The sequence below is a fragment of the Populus alba genome, chromosome 2 (assembly GCF_005239225.2).
Source record: "Populus alba chromosome 2, ASM523922v2, whole genome shotgun sequence".
Lineage (NCBI taxonomy): Eukaryota > Viridiplantae > Streptophyta > Magnoliopsida > Malpighiales > Salicaceae > Populus > Populus alba.
In genome coordinates this window covers 7,539,401-7,561,481 of record NC_133285.1, presented here as the reverse complement: position 1 = coordinate 7,561,481, position 22,081 = coordinate 7,539,401, and the positions used below count along the sequence as shown (strand labels likewise).

Below are 22,081 nucleotides of genomic sequence, written 5' to 3'. Positions count from 1 at the left end.
TGCATGTAGAATAATATCCTGCTCTAAGTTGTCGTCTATGGGCTTCCTCAAGGTTTGGTGTGTTCCTTGGCACATCAGAAAGCTTGCGAGACGGGGCCTCCTCCTATCTGATATTATTAATGGACGAACTCTATCTATCAACTATAAATATTTTTGCATAAACAGCTGTACTTGACCATGTTCAAATCGTGATGATAAAAATTAGCTAGTCTTTGCCATGCAGATGTTACCACATCAGAAACGAGCTTTCTTCTCTTTTAAAAGGCCCTTTTTTTATGCAAAGAATGACAAAATACCACACTTCAATTATTTGATAATTTTCCCACCTTTTTGTAAAGTCGCTTCTTCCATTCAATGATTGATGTCCGCACTCGGCTTCAACTCGCTAACACTTGTGCTTGAAGATAGCAGAAACATCGAAAAAGTCCAAGAACAACGTGCATGGCTCATTTGCTAATCTTGTAGCTAGCTTGCACTTGCTGTCATCACCGATCGAAATTCATGAAAGCCCACGAAGCCATCACTATCTTTTATCATACGCCTGCAATCTTCAAGGCTGCAGGTTTTTGCATCCGCGGCTAATAAGAACAGTCCAACTCCCCCGCCGAGATTCGGCCATTCTTATCGGTATCAAAAATTAGAAAAGCGTCCATGAGATGATCCTACTTGTTACCGCTACTAAAGTTTCCATCATCATTCACAGCATCGACAAATTTATCCAACACAATGAATCCATCTCTCACCATTCTTTCAGCTTCCCAAGTAGCCTTTCAATTTTCATAGCCAAGACACAGAAGAACTTCACAGAGCTCATGGCAAGATATTTTGCCATCCCCGGTTGTGCCTATGACCTTGAAAACATGTTAGAACTAGTTGGACATTTCCATGGCTGCAAAAGATGAAGTTAGGAGATCAAAACTAGAAGACAGTAATCTCTTGTTTTTCCTCCCCCTGCAGTTACTAACTCTATCCATTGTTCTCAGCTGTTGAAGAAAGGTTTTCGCCCTCCCGTGTAGAGATCTCAAGCAAGCTCTGAAAGAATCCAGCATGGATTTGCTTGTGTTTGTGCTTGATGATTGTAGGAATGCTGGGGATGATGATAGGTGGTGCAGTGGAATGGGTAGAAATTTTGTGGGTTATATGGATGGGAATGGCAGAAATTAGCATTTGGGTTTGTCGCCTTGCAATAATTCTACGGATACAATTAGACCCTACTTAGGAACAGACCTTCCTTCTCGTCAGTACCTTGGGATTATCAAATGCTTTGAGCGAAGGCGTCATTGAAGAACTGATCAAGTCCTAGCTTAAAAAGAGCAGGCACATCCGTGTTTTCACCAGCATAAGCCTTGGTATTTACATGTTGGGGTCTCCAAAACTAGACTTTAATCGAGCCCTCTTATTGGTATTTTCAACGTCGGAATTTGTGGACTGCCATGTATAAATTATAACCTACATAATAACACGACAAGAGTGAAATCTGCACTCGAGCCCTTCATAGATTATAGATTAGTGACGAAAGATCAAGCTCGCCATCATACTTGCCTTCCTGCACTAAAACTATCCCACGTAGTTAATGAAATCCAGTCAGATTAATTGCACTATTGACTCCTTCAAGTACATAAGAAAAATAGCAGTCTAAAATCCAAGTCCAACTCAAGATTCCAACACTGCAGTCACCCAGAGTAAAATAAATTATCAAAGTAGGAAAGCAACCTCTACCTCACATTCTGAATAGGCAACTTTTTACAGGTAATTATTGTTCTAAAGTTTCTTGATAGGAAGGTTGGAAAATAAATATATGACTAGCATACAGCACCAAAACTGATGACATCTATGAATTCTGAACAAAGGAAGAGCCAAGCTCCTGAATTAACTACAGTAACGTTCAGAAGTATTGGCTGATCCAGAATCATCTACCCCTTCATACTCTATGAATCTATATCAACAGTAACAAATAATAATAAAGCAAATGAAGAAAAAGACAGCTAAGAAGGATAACTTATATGAACAACCCAAAATGCAGTTGAGTCTCACCCAGATCAACAAGACCGAAGCAAAACAGGACCCACTGATGAGCTGAGCATGTCACTGAGAGCTACCTGGACCTCATTTGACCCATGCTCACAACTTATCAAACTCGAAAGAAGAGAGAAGAAATGAGGCAAATTCTTCTCAAACGAAGAGTCTCCCAAACTACAGATGGCCTGGAGAGTTGCAACAATAAGAGGTGCACGTGCAGCCAATTCCCTTTGTTTTCCAGAACCTAAAGGAATCAGCCACAGGCATTGTCCACTGGTAGAAGTTTCTGATGTCTGTCCAGAACAGGCAGTTACAACGTAAAACTGTAAAACCTCTTCACAGAGGTTGACAAGGCAGGATTCCACTTCAGCTTCAACAAAAGTTGGAGGTCTGTCCAGCATGAGATTTTGTAAGAATGTGAGGCAAATTTGATAGGACTCATTCTCCAGGCGTAATAGTGGAGGGTCTTGCATTTGGGTCATAGAGCCAAACTCTTGTAGTTTTGAACGTAATGTTGTATTTGTGTTGATACTGTGAGCATGGGATGCCACCTCATGCAAAGCATCAAAGAGCACCAAGGCACTTTTTGCTGAAAGATGAGACCGGTACATGCTATAGATCTCCATCACCGCCTACCAAATACAATAATGGAATGGTCACACTCCATGTTCAGTGGATTGAATCACAAAACTAACATTTCTGAGTAAGCAATTACGAACCAACATATAAAACCATTAAAACATTCATGTCGTTGAGGCACATGCAATCAGGGAAGGAACTGAGGCCCTTCAACTTTATTCTGGTTTAGAATTTAATAATTTCTGAGTCTCCTAATTATGAGCAACCTCAACAAGATTTGAAAATCAAGCTCATTTTCTTCAATTTTAACCTCAATTTGTCTACAAAAAAATGCCAATATTCAGAACTTTCAGAAAAAGAAAGCACGAATGCTTATGTTTAGAACTGAGTATATTTTTTCAGATTAGACGACCTGGTATCAATATTGTGCAACAGTCACCCTCTTGCAGAATTGTAGATACTAGATTCCAACATGATGTCCTTGTAATAGTTACATTTTTCTTTTCTTTCATATATATCCATCAAACTCACACCTAAGCAGAGCTGCGGAAGGAGAGCACAAAACCCACAAACACAAACACAGAAATAATTGTGTAAAATTTCCATGATATCAAAATAAATAGTTAAGAGTACCTGAATCAACAGAAGTTGAACAGCAGCTCGACACTTTGCATCAGATATAGAAGCATAAAGACGGTGTGTCACCAGTCCCTCTGATTCATCTTTGGGCATGTCAGATCCAGCAGTCTCTCCATTATTTTGTTCATCGGCTATTACTGATGATTCTCCACTTACAATGTAAGAGAAATCAGGTAGTGTTGCATTGGCAGCCTCTTTCAATGACAAAACCACTTCCAGCCACTTCTCCTCTGAAAACATATCTCCAGCATTGCTCATCAAACGCACAAATGCTGCAATACCAATACCAGCAAGACTTTGGTGAGGACGCCTAATGAAGCTAACCAGAAGCGATAGCACCTTTCTTAAAAGCGGATTGACAGTATTGTAGAATTTCACAAAAAGATCTACAACCAGTTGGAGAGCCAAGGTACATGTCCCATAGAGCCATGCATCTTGATCAAGTTCACCCATATCACCATCAATCCCCTGCTCAGGGGAGTTGCCTCCAGGAGGATCAATAGCATGCCGCACATAGTCAAATATAGGAAATAAGACTGACTCAAAGACTCTTTCCCATAAAAGTAGAGAAAAAAGATGACCATGATTGCGTAAAGTTTCAAACAGAACTTGCAAGGCACTCTTCCTGATTTCAGGCCTAGGATCAAAGCTAAGTTCTGATAAACCTGCACAAACCAACCACAAGTAATTAATATAGTGAAAAAATGATTGAGATCGATGAAATCTGAAGAGGAAATTAAAACAAAGAGGTTCTACAACTTGAGCAAAAGCAAATAGTTTGTAATGGGACAAAGTGCCAACTTATCCAGTTTCCTTACCAGCCAACAGAGGAAACCAGAAATAAAGATGATCTTCCTTGTCTTTGATTTCTCCATTCTCTTGTTTTCCATCTTTTCCGGTCCGAGGTGAAGGGGATGAAATTTTTACAGAGGCTTCCTTGTCTTTGTTCCTTGATGAAGATCCAAGATCTCCTTCAGCAAGTTTTGTGGCACAGGATTGAAGAAAAGCAATTGCATTAAGGCTAATGTCTTTGTTGAATCTACTATTGGTGAATGCTATCAGGCAATTCACACAATCAGTAAAGGTGGTTGTTTCAGTCTCCGTAATGTATGGGAAGTAATCTCTAATAATCTTTTCAATTATTTCAAAGGCCAGGAGTACAATGTTTTTGTGGTCATCATAAGCTGCTGTTGTGAAAACCTAAAGCAATATGATTTCAAAAGGTCAAAAACAGTATTGCTAGTAGAATATCTCATAAAATCAAATCTAAAATTTAATGGTTAACAGTAAATTCACCATAAACAAGGTTGAGAATCAGAAGATTTCAATACCATGAACATGCTCTTCCATCCAGATTTAACATTATTGACACGAGACAGGACCATTTGTGAGACACATCTGATTATCAATTCTCTGATTTCAACAGCATTACTCTTCCGCATAACAATAACAAACGGCTTCATAAACTCATTCTGAAAATTATAGTTTGCCAGCTCTTCTCGGTCTAAGAATTTCATTGATAATTGGCGTAAAGAGTCCATTGCAAAAATTGCAATTGAAAGGTTTTCAGAACAGCCAATGGTGACAAAGAAATCAGAAAGCACATGCCAGATGCTTGACCATGCAAGCCTGATGCGAGTCATGTTATAGTGCCTGTTGAAAGAAATCAAATCAAATTTATGATGCAATCCTTCCAGTAACAGCAGATAAATTTCAAAGAACCAGAAAAGGCAAGAGTCCCAAGAAAGGAACGAAAATTTGAATGATTCTTACGCAATCTCAACAATCTTTGTAAGGCTAAAGACCCGTGGATCAGAAGCTGATCTCAATTCCTCCACAGAAACCTTGCAAAGAGCCTTCACAAAGTCAATTATTGCCTCGCTGTTTAACTTTTGGCTCCGTGTGAAGATGCGGTTCATCTCAGAGCTGCCAACTTGCTCCAACATGTTTAAGTTGGAAACTAAATTGTTCATCTGCTCACTTGTGACAGCCCCAGCACCATTTCCACCAATACCAGCACTATCATATGAACCTCTCAGCACACTACCAGCTGCATGTTGCATCCTCCCGGGTCCCTTCTTTTTCAGAACAGGGAGGATGGTTGACTTGCTTTGTTTTGACTTTTCTGAGTTATTTTGGGGAAAAGCAAAAAAGGTGGCATCTGGAGGAGCACCCTCTCCCAGGAGATGCAAATGTTCAAAGCGTGAGACACATGTCAAAATATGTTCCCAAGCTTCTTGCAAATAATTCCCATCTTCATCTGCAATTGTAACTATTGCCTGTAAATAATGCAAACCCAAATCACTATTAGAGCCATGGGCATATTGCTATGGAATGAAGAAAAGAATATAATATTGGGATCATTGATAGTTAAAGCTCCAAAAAATAATAGGTGTGTACAAATGTTGTGACAACTTGCAGACTTTCTGCAAGAGATTTGTAGTTAGCAGAAGGTTGAATAAAGCTACCATCTAACCTTCTATTGGCTCTTCTCATATTACATTTTCATTCATTTTAACCATTTAATTTTCTGCCAAAAGATTGTTCATGAAACATTAACACAGAGAACCTATTTATATCCAAACATCTCCCTCCAAAAAAAAAATTCCCAATTTTGTAACCCCCCTCTTCGAAAGATATCAATTTATCCATTGAGGGAGAAAAAAAACTTTGGCTAGCACATCTAATACCATCCTACTATAACTTCCCATCTAAAGATTTGCAATGTTAAAATTTGAAGGGAGCCTCATAAAGCCATTAAAATATAAAAGATATACTCCCATGTAGCACAAGGCAATGATAATCTCAATGGGATTTCTTAAATTACAACCTAAAGAAAGTAGGATCACAAAACAATACTAATTTTATTTAAAGTAATCTGCAGGAGCATCTATAAGGGAAATTATGCCAAACACGAACCTTGATAGCATCAATATTTTTCTGCTTGATATCAGCAGGGGAGTGGAGCGATGTAAACTTTGCTAATGAAGTCACAAAAGCATCTCTATGAGTCTTCATGGACATCACAGCAGTAACATGGATTGCATAGCGGATACCTTCAAGACACAAAGCTATCACCACTTCATCATCGCTTTGGTCAAGAGGCACACTGAAGGCTGCCAGCATAGGAGCCCAGCATACCTCAATCATGAATCTAAGAATCACCACATCTGTTGCAGCATAATAAACTGACCTGCAAATTGCCAGGCCACAATTGATCTGTGAGAATTAAATATAACCTTCAAACTACAAATATCAACTTCACCAAGAGCATAATCACATGACATAAACGTGGTTACATTTCTCTTGGGAAAAAGAATATACAAAAAGGATTTTTATTTTTCAGGAGGCACTAATCAAACCTTAACGATAAAAACAGTCAACAGTTATCAATAGAATTAAGATCAAAAAGATTATCACCCTGTCCACATATTGGAGAGCCCAATAGGGTGCGGAACCCAAATTACTGGATAGGTTGGGATCAGTTACCATAGTGTTTCAGATGGAGATGCAAAAGGATTTTGGAGAACAGGAGAGGCAGTGGTTCTTACTCAGATTTTCGAGCTTTTTCTTTAAATTGTTCCTGCATGTGCCTGATAAGATCATCACTTGTTTCCATATTCTTTTCTTCACCCCGCTTGCGGATCACAATGTTCAGGATACTATCCAAGCCTAAAACTCTGTTTGAATTCAAAGACTGCTTTTGTTGGAGAGCTAAATCATATTCTTTCATTTTGATCTCATTTTTTGATATTCGTTCAAACAAAGATCTCAAGTACTCCTCAGGTAGATCTTTCCCATCATCAATGCCACGGTTGTTTCTTATAAAGTCATCAGCTGACATCTGCATTTTTTATTTTTTTTGCAAGAGAGATAAGTGAGGGAGGAGGGCACAAACTTATCCATCATGCTACCTGAAATATCCACCGAATAAAACTAAAGAATTTGAACACACCTTATTCTTCACCATGGGATTATGAGCATCAGTGTTGAGCAGTATCACGGAGTAAGCAAGGACATAGGCTGTGTCAGCACTACTAAAAACCTTTGGATTACATTTGCAGTAACGTTCAGCAAACTTCTCCATAATTCGATCAATCTTCTGTGCCTCACCTGGTAACCTAAAGCCCTGTAGAAGGACTCTGATAGCCTCATCGAACTCCAGGCCGTGAAAGTCAAAAGAATCTACATAGGCATGCATTACTTTCAGTGAAAAATCTTCTCTTTCCCCAAGGTAATCGCCAATCAGTGTCTTGTTCAAGCCAGATGTGTTTTTAAGAAAGGCTGCTATCTCTTCTGCTGAATTCCCCACTTTATTTGCATTGATTAGAAATTCAATTCCTTTCTTAGGCTTCCGATTGAAAAGAGATATACCTTCCTGCCACAAATTTTAAATTAGATTCCATTTGCAGTTGTCAGCATATAAATAAAATAAAATCAGTTACCTGAAATTCCAGCTTGTAAGCCCGTCGTTGCTCAATAGTTGAAACATCCGATGCTTCAGTTGAGGTTTCGGAATGAGAATCCGATCCTTCAACAGGCTCATCCCCGTTACCATTTGTCATGGGAAGACTTCCGGGTCCAGGACTGTTTTCGGCTGCATCAGGTTTCTTGGCAGAATGAGGATCGGGAATGCGCAATTGTTTATTCATCCAGTCTCCCATTGATTTCAGAATAGCCACTAAGGATTTCATAGCTTCAAGTTTCATGGTCACCTCCTGAGGTGGCAACAGTGTAGTGGCAGTACCAGGCAGGGCACCTTGTGCAGTTTTAAGAAGTCCATTGACCATTCTGAATGATCAAGATAACAAATCAGAATTCATCAACCAATTTAATACGTGATATTATTGTCAATGCTATAGATCATTTGTATTACAAACTCAGATCTCTATAGAAAGGAGAAAAAGCATACCTCTCAAATATGTTTGATGAGTTGATATCACAGTCATAATTAATAAAAATGTCTACCAAGATCTGGGAATCAACACAGAGCTTATCTAGAAACCGAAGTACTATAATCTTCTGCTGAAAATTAGGTTGAACAATATTTTCAAGAATCCTGAGAACAATCATAGGAAAAAATACTCCAATTTCTGCTTTCAGTCCAGCTCTGAACCTTGAAACCAAACTAATGAAAATGGAGCAAGAAAGCTGGAAAATGATCATAAGACTTGACGAGCTGTTCTTCAACAGTGAAAGACATAGATATTGCTTGATGGCACCTAAGAACCTGTTTCAGAGCAAGAATCAAGGAAATTTAATGTATCACAAATTTAACTTTGAGAGGCTTTGTTATGCGAATAGCATTCCATGAGCAACATAATTGCATGCGCGAAGAAGTGATAAAAGCTAAATCTCAATTTTTCATCAAGTACCATTAAGATCATAACAATGGCGCTTATGGATATAAAAAGGATTGAAATGAAACCAAAATAAAACCATTCAACTTCGGAGCAAAAATAATAGGCAAGAGAACCAGCATTTCAAAAGTCAATTTTTAAGATGCTGATAACCACACAAGATTGCTAAAATATAAAAATATCAGAAACCTGACCCTTTCTAATACCATGGTAGCTTTGAAGCCAAGAGAGGAAAAGGAAGCCAATTGATGGGAAAATAGCACTAGTTGACTCACCCTCTAAACTAAGATTCAACTAACCTAGAATATGTGAGATCAGTGTGCCTCCCAAAAGAGTTGGTAGCTATGCTTTCCTGGCTTACATCCAACCAAAAGGCATTCAAGGACTTGTCCTACCATCAGAAATTCCAAGTGCCAAGCTAAAGCAAGACTCTTACACCTGAAACAACACTCCTTAATCCCTTGAAATGAAAGGGATAAATACTGGTTAAAATTAACTACTGAAATAAGTAACAACAATACTTAGTTCTGAGATAGCCACACAACAGTTGTCTACGGGCTTTCGGCCATGTATTCAAAACCCTATTACAATGGAAAATGAAAAGACCATTAAGCAATTTACCGAATGGATCCTTAACCCATATCTTAACAGCACAAACAGTACATGAATCCTTGAAATGGGAGAAGTCCATTTACAGCTAAAGTTATACCGATTCTCCCAAGTAGCATAAGCAGCTACTATTACTGGTACCATACCATTTGCAAGCAATTGACCTCCACAAGTTTTCCACCCTATCTCTCCCAGTGGTTCAATTTTCTATTTTAAGATCTTTCTTATAAAAGAGTTTTAAACAATTCAGATCCAGAATGAGCTACAGTGCTGATTGTTCTGCATGAGCTAATGATGGCTCTACCTGTGGACTCTCTATGAAGCTTGGATATAACAATGGCAGCATTTTAACAAACTTTCAGGATAAGGAAGGCTTATGCTGGATACATTTAGATCTAAAACCTAGAAGACTCTTCTTTTTTGGAAATATTAACTAATCATTGTAACTTCATTCTAGGTCATCTGCACAGAAGACTGCGCCCTGAAATGCATCTGTGCCCACTAGAATCTATCTGTTTTCCAGCCGCTAGTGGTCAGGTTAGCTATATAGAAAATATACTATGGATACAAAAGTTGAGATCTACCTTGAAGACTCTTTATCATGAATATACTATCTAACAATTGTTGCTTCATCTCTTTGTTGTTGGCAAAATAAACCAAATTCACTAGAATGCACCTATATCCACTAGAACAAGTCTGGTTTCCATTCAGTAATAGTTGTATATAGCTACATAGAAGAAATACTTCAAGACCTTACAAATGATGTAAATGCATCTATCATTTTACAAAGCACCGTGATAAGATTTATCAGCATGTTTATGACAATTAACTTCAAATCAAATGTGAAACAAAAAATTAATGGAAAAAAAAATGCAAAATCCAGAAAGAATATATACACTATAAAGGTATAGCATAGGTCGTACCTGTCACTAGTCCTAAACACAGCACCAGCATTCTCCAACAAAATCTTCAATAACTCCAATGCAACAATCTTCCCTCTCATCAACTGTGGATCCGCCAATGCTTCTTTGGGCGGAGTTTTCATAGATAACTTACAAAGTGCTCGAAACACCAAAAATGCATCTCTCCTCAGCTTATTCCCAATCTGCACTTCCAAATCATCATCCCTCTCCCCTTCCCCATCAGCCAACTCCCCTTTCCTGCCTTCCAAAGCCGTCTTATACATACTAATTTCCCAATATTTGGCATCTAACATATCCTTATCCGTCGAATCAAGCAAATCTGCCGGATTTGTACTCTCCACCGTACCAGTAGTGGTCTCGAAAGCCCCATCATGTGCCACTGTCATCGAAGACTTACTGGGTGTCCCCGGATTAAGAACCCCATCTATATCCTGCATAATTTTCGTTATAAAACCTTGAACAAACACCCCCATTGACCCATCCACATCCGTTTTCTCCACTGGTGCCATTAATTCAGCCACAACAATCGGCTGAACCGGAACCGTCGAAGAATCAGCCTCCATTCTCCTAAACACAATAACTAACATTTGAATCAAAGACGCTTTCGCCGTCGTTTGATTAATTACATTTTTACTTCCTAAATAAATGTCATAACAAGTTCTCACTATTTGTAACAAACAATCTCCATGAATTCTCAACGAAATCGACGTAACGGCTGATAATAGGGTTTTCAAAACCAGCAATTCAACACCATCATCCCCTAAATCATAACATTTACACACAGATTCAATCAACTTATTTAGCAATTTCGCTTCAGTACCTCCAGTGGAGTCCGCCTCCCCACGTAGGTACCCATGCGCGATCAATTTCTGGATGCAATCAACGGCTGGATCGACGATCTTGAGGAATTGAGTGTTGCACGCGTTGATCAGAGGGCTGAGGATAGATTCAGATTCGGCGAGGGAGTACTCGATGGACCCGCCGTCGTGGAGTGGACCAGGGAGAGAGGATTCGGATGAGGAGTCGTCGGACGGGGAAGTCGGAGGAGGTTGTTGTTGGGGTTTTCGAGAAGTGAGAATCTCGAGGACGGATTTGCATTCGTGTGCTAGTTTCGAGTGTTTACGCCACGATGCGTTTTTGACGATTTTTTCTAAAGCAGGGCATACCACTTGGCTTAACCGGGAATCGGCTTCCGAGGAAGCCATTCCCGAGTCAGGAAGGTGAGTGAGGTCCGTGACTCAGTGAGCTCGGATCTGGAGAGGGAATGTTAGGGCTTGTTTTGTTGTTTTAGATTCCATGGCTTGGAGAGGAGACAGTGAAGTGCATAACAGAGAAATCGAAATGAAGAGAACAGTGAGAGAGAGAGAGAGCTCAGTGGCTTTGAGATTTAGATCGCGTTTTGGGTTTTTCTGTCTCGTGGAAAAGTCAGGTTTTGACATTTGTGTGACAGTATTGCCCTGCATTCTCTAATGAATTAGCCAATTAGGGAACTTTAACGGGGTGATATGATGACTGACCGATGGTAATAATGCGGTTTAGTGGCGGGTAATCTGGGGATTCGAAGTTCGGATGCCTTACTGTAATGATTTTTTTTATTCCTTTGAAATCACGATCGGAGTGGACAGCCGTTCACTTCCAGGCTATTTCCGAGGTGGTGGTAGCAATTTTTTTTTTTTTCACATTTTGATTTATATCTTTCGGTCTAAACTTTAAAAATTATATTGTTTATTTCTACTAATATTACGTCAACGTGTAATATAAATTTAAAATTATACTTAAAAAGCCAAAAATTAAGAGAAGGTCCGAGTCATTAATTATGAGCTTCGATTTTGATTTTTTTTTTTTTTGCCATCTGAATTATATCTTTTTTTCTTAATATAATTATGACTTTCATGAATATTAAGTTTTGTGTTGGTAAATTTAGATTTTCTATTACCGAAATGTGTGGTAATTTGATTTTTTATTTATTTATTTTTGAGTGGCTGTTGGATGACTGATTGATGGTCTATAATTTTGCAAAATTACAAATCGTTCTCTTATAAAATTCATAAAACATTGTAAAATTCGGTATTGAAATGCCAAATGTTGGAGGGTTAAACAGATATCCTAAAGTAAAGTAAAGTAAAGTAAAGTAAAGTAAAGGAGTGTTTGGAAATGTGATTTTAATTATTTTTAAAGTATTTTTTTATTTGGAAATATATTAAAATAATATTTTTTTTATTTTTTAAAATTATTTTTTACATCAACACATCAAAATGATCTAAAAATATTTAAAAATTAATTTAAAGAAAAAAATTAAAATTAAATATTTTTAAAACATAAAAAATAAAAAAACAAATATGGCTATAGATATAATGTTATGTGGTGTTTTTAACTGTTGGTTCTCGACATCGAACTACATGAAGATCTAAATTAAGCTTTTGATTATGTGATTTAAATAAAGGTAAATTTTATTTTATTTAAAATTAATTTATATTTTATTTTTTATATATTGTTATTAAAAATAATTTTTTTTAAAATAAAAAAATATTATTTTAATATATTTTTTAAATAAAAAATATTTTAAAAAACAATTATTATTATATACTCAAATATTTTCTAAATACAAATTTGTTTTTGCAGTAAACTTCTTTTCATTTCAACTCAATCCTTCCAAGTTTTGTTTTCCATGATTTCATATACTCTTTTTTTTTTTTTCTGTGTTCATCTCTCCTGAATCTCATGCTGTAAAATATTCGAGCGTCAAATTAATGAACAATTTTACAAGATTAAATTTTAGCTTTTTCAAAAAACAAAAAAAAACAATTGAGAATAGATGGACCAAATTGACATCAAGAAAGAAACATAGCCCTTGGCCACAAAAGGGGCATAGAACTATAATTTGGTTCGTTGGGTTTAATTTTTTATTTCATAATTAGTCTCGAGGGAGAGTTGTAAAAAAATCTAAGAAAACCACCAGCAATATTTATTTTTGGTTTATTTGTATTGTTAGAGGGAAACTTAATGGACGTGAATTTCATCTCCAATGATATCATAAAAAATATTTTAAAATCCTTGAAATTTGTTTAATTTTTATTTTTAAAAAAGATTAGAGGATGTCGAGGATGGAAATAGGTTTGTTAGAATTTTTATGGTATTTTTTTTAGATATTAATTTTTAAGTAAAAACAAGCTTTTACAAAAATATATTAAACTTTATCGGTTGAGGTCCTTGTAAGATTTTTCTAAATTAATAAAAATAATTAGTAATCAAATTATCCTTCCATAATATCTATATGCTAGCTTGATATTTCATACCAAAACAAGATTTGCATCTCAAAAATATTTTTAAAATAAAATGAATTTTATTTATTTCAAATTATTTTTTAGATGTTTTCAGATGATTTAATATGCTAATATCAAAAATAAATTTTTTAAAATAAAAAAATTTATCAATATATTTCTAAGTGAAAAACATTTTTAAAAGTAACTGCTACTACAATAATAAACAAGCACTAAATTTAAAAAGTTAAACCTAATTTAAAATTAAAATTAAAAAAAAAAGGTGAAATGCACTATTCATATCTTCTTTTTCTTCTTCTTCTTCTTCTTCTTTAGTTTCAGTGTTTTTTTAATCTTGTTTTCTTTATAATTTATAGAGATTTGATTAATTGTAGATTTTATAAGCTATTAAAATTATTAAAGTCCATGATCTAGATTGTGTGTTTGACGAGTGAATCCATGAAATCCAGGTCGATTCAATATATTATTATTTCAATATTAAAAAAAAATATTATTTTAATTTTTTTAAGGTCAAATCATGTTTTTACTGGTCATCTAGATTGTTTTTTAAACCCATTAAGTTGACTGAATCATATCAAAATTATTTTCACATAATTTAATTGAAACTTGAATTAGATAAAAAGTTAAATTACAAAAGTTGAAAAGTTTACTCGCTGAACAACTTTAACAACAATACTAAAAGTTTCTTATATTTTAGATAATTTTTTATTTTCAATTTTTTTTTTGTTCAACCCGCAATGTAATGTGGCTTTAAATATCCTTTTTTTTTCTTTTTATCTTGATTTTTTTTTATTAATTTTTATGATGTCTTGTCATTTAATTCGTTTTTATTATATAATTAAAAATTAATTTAAAATAAAAAAATTATTAAAGTCAATAAAATTCATAAAATAATGTGATGTAATTAATATTTCTTCGTCTTTCTTCTATAATTGCATAATGCTTCTCCAGTGAGGCTATCACATGAGACATCTCTTGGACGTTAGACATAACATAGGCCATGTGTTCTTGCTAATTAGCCTCTCAACGCTCGATGATGAATGTTTATGATTGAAAGGCTTAAAAATAAGAAATTGTAATACAAGACACACACACACACACACACACACACACACACACACACACTTTGAGAGAGAGAGAGAGAGAGAGAGAGAGAGCAAAAGGAAAAGAAAGCTATCAAATCCTCCTCTTACCATTAATAAAATACTCTGGTTGATCAAAATGTAATTAATGAGACAGAACTGCTTCTCATAGTAACAAGCACTTGCATCAGACATGCAACAAAACCTACACCCTCTCCATCGTACTGGTTCCTAAAAAGGTATATGGTTGTCTCTAAATAAAGCATCTTGAGCCTATAACTCTGCCTTGAACCGCTCAATCTTTAAAGGGGCAATATGGCCAGGCACAGATCACCCTTTAGAGCGGCGGTCCTCCATGTTTGAACGGTGGTCGGGGATGGTAATAGGATGAGAAGATGAACCTTCACCATCAGAGAAATAAGTGATGTGAGGTCCTCGTCAGGTCGATCTTCTACTCTTAAAGACATGGCAACTGGTCTTCTGGATGACCCATCACAATTCATTGTGCCTTCTGTATAAAGAGACAAGTCAAGGATACAAAGAGCAAGAAAAATCTCTTATAGAAAAATGATAAATCAGTGAAGAAGACTATTTTAAGAAGGATAGAAATGTGAAAGACACGAGCTTTATATAAAGGATAGTACTTTTAATTTAGTGTCCATACGGCACTGCCATGCTAAAGGATATATTATCTTCGATAAATGCCATCTCTTTAACTTTTTCAACATGCTTATCTCTTGGAGTTCTCAGCAGGAACAATTATAACAATTAACTTTTTAAAATTTTAATGTTTTATATTTTTAAATTGTTTTAATATGTTGTATCAAAAATAATTTATTGAAAAATAAAAAAAATTTATTTTTATATATTTTTATATAAAAAATATTTTAAGAGACCATATAAAAGTAGAAATTAGCCTGATTCCAAATGATGCAGCTTGCCTCTGCACCATCACTTCACCATGTTAAGCTTGGTAGTGGTGATCACGCAGATGGTATATAAATATCATCACATTCCCACAATTACTCCTATGCTAGGATGGATGGTGTAATGTCATCTATGCCTCTGCTCCCATGCAAACTAGTGCAATTCCTCCAAGTATAAATACCCTAACGCGACATCTGCTAAGAGAAGATCGAGAAAAAAACACAGACCATCTTAAAAAAAGCGTTCTCCTTAATTACATTTATTTCTATTCGTTCACTACATATATAATATTGTCGTCCTTTCTGACCCGTGTATTTGTTTTCATTTTTATTAATTAAGCATCGAAGAATTCCCTGTATATATCATATAGTTTTGCAGTGAAATTCAGCTATCAATGACATTAAATTGATTGTATTAATTTTTCAAATAGCTTGGAAAACTCTACCTAAGATAGCAACTGCAAGTAGAGTAAGAATTTTAAGACATTGTTTAATTTTTAATTCGTACCTCCCAATCTAAAGAATTTCACTGCTAGAAGGAAGAACAAAAAGAAATATCGATCAATTATCAAACTACCAAATCATGCGTGGCCAGCGAAATAGCAGGGAAATTAAACCCCCTGGTTCGCATCCCATTAGTAAAAGTACTTTGTTAATATAATATCGGTCTCATTTAGAGATAGATGATGATGCTAATGCGTCACTACAGGGCACGGACCCTGGCGGTAGAGATCCTTGTCTATGGAGGAGCTCACGAGCCAATGCTTGTAGATCACCACCACTAGTTTCTGACGTGCCAGTACTGCTGCCTCCAAACTGATGGGGATCCAGCTGTCTTGGCTGCATGGACCATGAGGGTTGCACCATTGGATCAAAAAGAGATGATAAATCGTACGCGGCGGGGATAGGAGAGGCTGATGGGAGGTCAGCTATTGAGAATGGAGGCGGCGTCACTAGTGCTGGCGGTGGTGGAGGAGGTGGCGATGGAACCTCCGTTGCTGCTAGATGGGCTTGTAAGTATGAGAGTTCTGCTTGTAAATTTACCACCTGTTAATCAAAGAATTGATTTGCCAAAAGAGAACAAGACTATCAATTTGTTAGCGCTTGATCTTTATCAATACTCCACGCTTTGGGAGGAAAATTACATATGAACATCTAGCTTTATAAATTGTTTTCGTTCCTGCACAATAATACACTGATATGAAGTTTCTAAGAATAATCAGAGCTGAATAATGGTGTCATCTCCACATACAACTGTCCAGAAGGTCTCAAAACATTTTGAAACCGTCATTATTGTAGTTAGTGTCCATAATTGAACACAGGTTAGAGTGTTTTCTACCGAAAGTTATTGCAGGCAAGTTAAAACAAACTTCCAAGACATGGAAAGAAGACAGTTTATGTCAATCAAGTTATAATGACGTTATATACATATGGGGCTAACTTTCTTCTCCTTTTTTCTTTTTAAAAAAAGAACAAATGTATAGAATTGCTTAAATTGATTAATTAATGACGACGACGACGACTTGAAAAGAAAAACATTTGACACAAGTTTGAAGCATCTTGTCTTTGTTTATGCTAGAAGGATGCTTGAATTACGTGCATTGCAACATAGTGCTGCGAGCAAAATAACGATTTCTTTTGACAAAGGAAGAGAAGCATAGTGATTCAGAGCAGAATTCTTCGGCATTAATTGTTGAAACGCGAGAAGGAGTGGCTGGTTGTCGAAATTGTTTGATATATCCAGTTAATATATAATAATCACTTGTAAATTTTAAACACACATATATAAATATACTGTACAGCATTGAAACAAAATAACTGCTCATGCATTTCAATCATTTGTCATGATATAATTAAGAGATCAGATTGATCTTTTTTGATAAAATTACAATATGACAAATCAATGCCCAACTAAATCCATCTGATCTTCATAAAATACACGTACGGCATAATTAAATCCATAAAGGCGTTGAGTATCAAAATATCGACAAACACATGAACGTATAAAAGGGTGTCTCATTTCGTTCATATATTTAAACTAAGAGATAGAAGGATCTTTATTCAAGTGGTGATTTATGAAACACAAGAAAGGAGAAAAATCGCAATGTGTTTCATGATTTCATGGAAGGAAAATAATATTTTAGTGCTTCAACTACTTTAAATCCTCCATGATTTGACAACAGCACCCCTATATGACCCTGCCTTGATTGGAAATCCAACTATTTGCGCTCGACTGCTCGCCCTGGCCCAAAAGGTTGCTTCCAAAAACAAGGAAAACCGACCATTTCCTTAATAACTGCAAAATCCACTATTTGCAAGGAAAAATGGCACGCACTCTAGATATCCCATTATAGTGACCGCCTGTGGCTTGTGATTTGCCTCTCAAAAATGCGTTCTAGTTTTCAGTAAAAAGCACAAAACTTATCCCCTAGGCCGCGGAGCAGCAGCACAGAAAACAAAATTAAGAACCCAATACTTGCTTTCTCCCTAGCTACAAAGGAGAACCGATAAAATCTGCCTTCTCACTGACTTGAAACAGTCGGACACTTGCCTTCCCATATAGGGTCACCGCTACCTTGCGAAGGGTTTTTGGATTAACTTGCATAGTTTGACAAAAACTAAAACCACCCCCATGGAATTAATTTCAATGAAGAAAACTAGGAAAAGTCAAAGCAGTACTATTAACTGTTTAAAACAGCTAATCTCATTGGCAAAGGGGAGCTTCAGAAAAGGAATTTCAAGAATAGACTATATACCAGCATAAGCAAGCAAAGACAACAGGAAAAAAAACAAAAACCAAACATCATTTAAAAGTGTCGTGCAAATAGCATGAGTGGTGTGTTTAATAGCCTCAACTAAGAAAGAAAACAGAACAACAAATGTTATCTTGTCCTTCTGTTTCTTAAGTTCAGAAATGGATGACAATAAATAACTAAAAAGAAATATAATTTACCTGTTGTTGAAGAGCAAAGATGTGAGCAACACATCCATAAACTGGATCTCTTAAACGAGCTTGAGCCTCATAGCAAATTGTGACCACAGCATCAGGTCTTTTGTGGGCAGGTATGTGTAATAAAAGCTTCGACACATTACTCGCACCAAAAACCTTATGCACCGCTGCAAAATGTGCCGCACCTTGCTCCGAGTCAAAATAAGGTGCAAATATACAGCCTGGCACACACTTCCTCCTCAAGAATTTACAAGCACCACATGGCCCGCCTCCACCACCACTACTTCCACCTGCACCTCCACCACCACTGCTCCCACCACCAACACCGCTATTTATAGGGTTTGTTGTTGTAGTGCTCATTTCCTTTCTCTTTCTTTAAGAACAAAAGAAAGTAAATAAAGCAGTTTGTCACATAATTAGCCAGGGTTTGTATTTGAAGGAGGAGAAGAGAGATGGAGAGGGTATGTGTATGTGGTGGTGGTCTAGGGTTTGGTTTGGTTTGGTGGCTGGTGTTGGTTTATGGGGTATTTGGGGTTAGAGTTTGTTGTTTTTTTTCTTTAAGGTGGGATTTAAAACGCTAGTGAAGTCTTTAAAGCCACGCGATAAAGCAAACCTTTCCCTTCCAATTTAGCTGCTTGCGTGAAGCAAACATGCGATGAGCCTAGCTCTATAGTAATAAATATTTCTTTCTCAACTGCCCTTTTTTTGGTTTTTTTTTCTCTTTTGTTTTTAGTTTTTTCTCTTCTTGCCTAGCTAGCAAGACTGATAATCATGTCAGCTCCTTCTCTTCTTCTCTCTAAACGTTTCTTTCTTTTCTCTCCCATCACTTGATAAAAATGTGATGCATAACTTTGTATATACTTAACTTTGGTTCTTAGCTATATATGAAATAATCTGGCTAGCTTGCAATTTCCAAATATAAAGCAAAGAAAAGGAATAGAGGGTTTTTCAAGTCGAAACGTGTCAATGGGTCTGTGTCTAAATCTGCAACTGCGTGGTTTAAGCTGCGTAGACGGCAAAAGACGCCAACCATCTCTCTCTGTCGAAAATGACTCAATTTCCCTTTCACTTTCTATAAAATAAGCCAAAACAAATCCACTGGGTTTTTAGTAAGAGATGAATGCCCACAGGTTTAATTAATTCCATTTTTAAAATACTGCACTTACATAATATTAATTAGTTACTTCTTTAATGAGCAATGAAAAATCTGATAGGTAATATAATGCCTGCCTGGCTAGCTTTGAGTTAGAGAGGTGTTGAGTACAAGTGATGTGAAAAAAGTTGGGAAACTGGACTTTTCTCATGTTCTATAAATTGTTACAGTCAATTTATGAACTCTTAAATTTATGCTCAAAACGGAAAGGTTGATTCGCTTAAGTTATACAGTACTTAACTTAGTAAACACACGAGCAGTCAATTCTCTTAGAGTTCTTGTATAGGTTGGCGTTAAGTGATTTATAATACGGCAAATCCTTAAAATTATAGTTGTCAATTTCGTTTTATTTTGATCTGTTATCTTTTAGTAAATTTCAACTCGCTTGAGATTTCAGATTATTTTAAATTCATTGTCTAAATTTCAGCCGATATATTATGACTTTATTTTTTTTTTTATAGTAATCGAAGACGTATTATTAGGATTTTATGACGTTTTTTTTCATCTTGTTATTAAATTAGATGATTTTATTTTTTTATAGTAATTGAAGATATTTTTTTTATTAACATGAGTATTTATATTAGCTTTGCGCACTGAAATAGATGAATTTATAAGATTATGGATTAAATACTACGTAAGTACATTCCACTAATATGTAAGGAGATGTCTCTTCCATTCTGAAGAACCACTAGTCAAGTCAAAACATGATCTCCTTTGAACCAATAATCACATTGAACAGGCTGTATTTTCATGGTTTAATCATGTTTATTTCTGGGATTTGATATCTAAACGGGATTTATCAAATTCACCGCCGTAGTTAATTATGTTACTGTTAATTAATTATTATATTTCCCAACTTCTAGGATGTTTAGAGTTGAGTATACATGTAAAAGAGTAAACTAGATTATATATGTGGTCCTCAAATTATCGGACTTTGTAATTTTAATGGGCCTCCGTATTAAAATTATAGGCACATTGACCTTCTCATTTTTAATTTCCGATTCTTAGCAATTTGGGCCTCCCCTAATTTATGATTTTTTTAATAAATAAAAAATATGTTTTATTAATATCAAAAAGACATAGCTAGACACGTCATTATTTTCGCATTGACTAATTTGGATAATAAATTAAACTCTCTAAACTCCTAAACTTGGGTTGCCTCTGTAGAAATTTGTTGCAATGAACGTTGATAGATGAGGAGCAGACTGTACTATCAAACCTCATTGATCAAAAATTCATATCCTTCAATTAATACCAAAATCTTTCAGCCAATTATTACTACTAGAAAATTAAAAAAATAAAAAAACATAAAAAAAATATTTCATCATGATTTACTATGTATAATTAAACTGAAATATATCACATGCTATAATTGGGCTTGAATTTGTTGTATTAAAAAGTTTTATAAAGCATTTAACATCTGGTAAACAAAATCAAAACAAAGAAACTTATGGCTCGATAAACAAGCACACATTCCATTTACCCACCATTCCACGCGCTGAACAAGAGCAATTAAAGTTAGCTAGCTATGTACCCAACAGGTAAAAAAACTGGTTCGATTTTAATATTTATATTATTTGACCTCACTCGATTCTTTAAAATATAATAATATAAAAATTATAAATAATAAAAAGTTAAAATAATCTAAAAAATAGATATCACAAATTAAGTGATGAGTCTAGATTTTTTGAAACTGGATTAACTCGACCTAACCTGTATATCCTATATTCCTTTTGTTTTTATATTTGATAGTTTATGAATTTAACATGTATTTTTTTTAATTTTTTTTTAAATGTTTCATCTTAAAAATTCTTGTCAATGGTCTTCTGATTAGATTTCTTTAATATAACAAAAAATAGCTTATTTATTTACTAGAGGTAAGGAGGAAGTAACTAATATTTAATGGTGGTGAAATATATTAAAATTAGATTTAATATTAAGAATGTTATAGCACCTACCATTCAAGTTATAGATCATCCTCTAAATACAAGCTTATAAAAATTCATAATATAAATCTAACTCGACACATCCAACTCATTCAGTTAAAAAATATTTAATTTATAATTTATAAAATATTAAGTTTGAAATAATTGTATTTCTAAACTCCATCCATCTACATTTATCAACATCCCTGGTCAATTAAAATTCAGCGTTCAAAGATTGATTGACACGCAGGTTGACATGTTTGAGTCCGCGAAGAAGAATGAAACAGCCGGTAAAACCATGACTTACTAACGGATCTTGCTCATAATACGGGTCCACGCCGCATTCCATTGAAAAAGAATTAAGTAACACACCTTGCCTCTTCATTAAATGAACTTTATACAATATTAAATAATGTCCTTTTAATTATCACTTTAATTTATTTTTTTATTAAAAAGAAAGAAAGTAAGATATATCTCATTCGACTATTGACTGATCATATTACCTAAAAATCTAAAAAAAAATTGAGATATCTAATAATTCTTTATTGTTTATGTGAATAGTGAAGCACTTGATTTTTTCAAATTTTCAAAAATTTTAATTCTTTTCTTTTTAATTACATAATTATGTAGTTTAT

General features: G+C 35.2%; 2 protein-coding genes across 2 annotated transcripts; both read right to left on the bottom strand.

Moving 5' to 3' along the window:
- Positions 1–1,683: 1,683 nt before the first annotated feature.
- Positions 1,684–11,527, bottom strand: LOC118042237 (brefeldin A-inhibited guanine nucleotide-exchange protein 2). The gene is made up of 11 exons (XM_035049849.2): positions 10,130–11,527; positions 8,150–8,467; positions 7,683–8,028; positions 7,193–7,615; positions 6,789–7,081; positions 6,157–6,430; positions 5,011–5,516; positions 4,569–4,890; positions 4,056–4,437; positions 3,232–3,902; positions 1,684–2,651 (listed from the first exon to the last, which is right to left on the bottom strand). The coding sequence occupies exons 1-11, from the start codon at positions 11,332–11,334 to the stop codon at positions 2,040–2,042; spliced, it is 5,352 nt and encodes a 1,783-aa protein (XP_034905740.1). The 5' UTR covers positions 11,335–11,527; the 3' UTR covers positions 1,684–2,039.
- Positions 11,528–15,960: 4,433 nt separating this feature from the next.
- On the bottom strand, positions 15,961–19,094 carry LOC118042236 (LOB domain-containing protein 30). The gene is made up of 2 exons (XM_035049848.2): positions 18,372–19,094; positions 15,961–16,465 (listed from the first exon to the last, which is right to left on the bottom strand). The coding sequence occupies exons 1-2, from the start codon at positions 18,726–18,728 to the stop codon at positions 16,088–16,090; spliced, it is 735 nt and encodes a 244-aa protein (XP_034905739.1). The 5' UTR covers positions 18,729–19,094; the 3' UTR covers positions 15,961–16,087.
- Between the last annotated feature and the right edge of the window lie 2,987 nt (positions 19,095–22,081).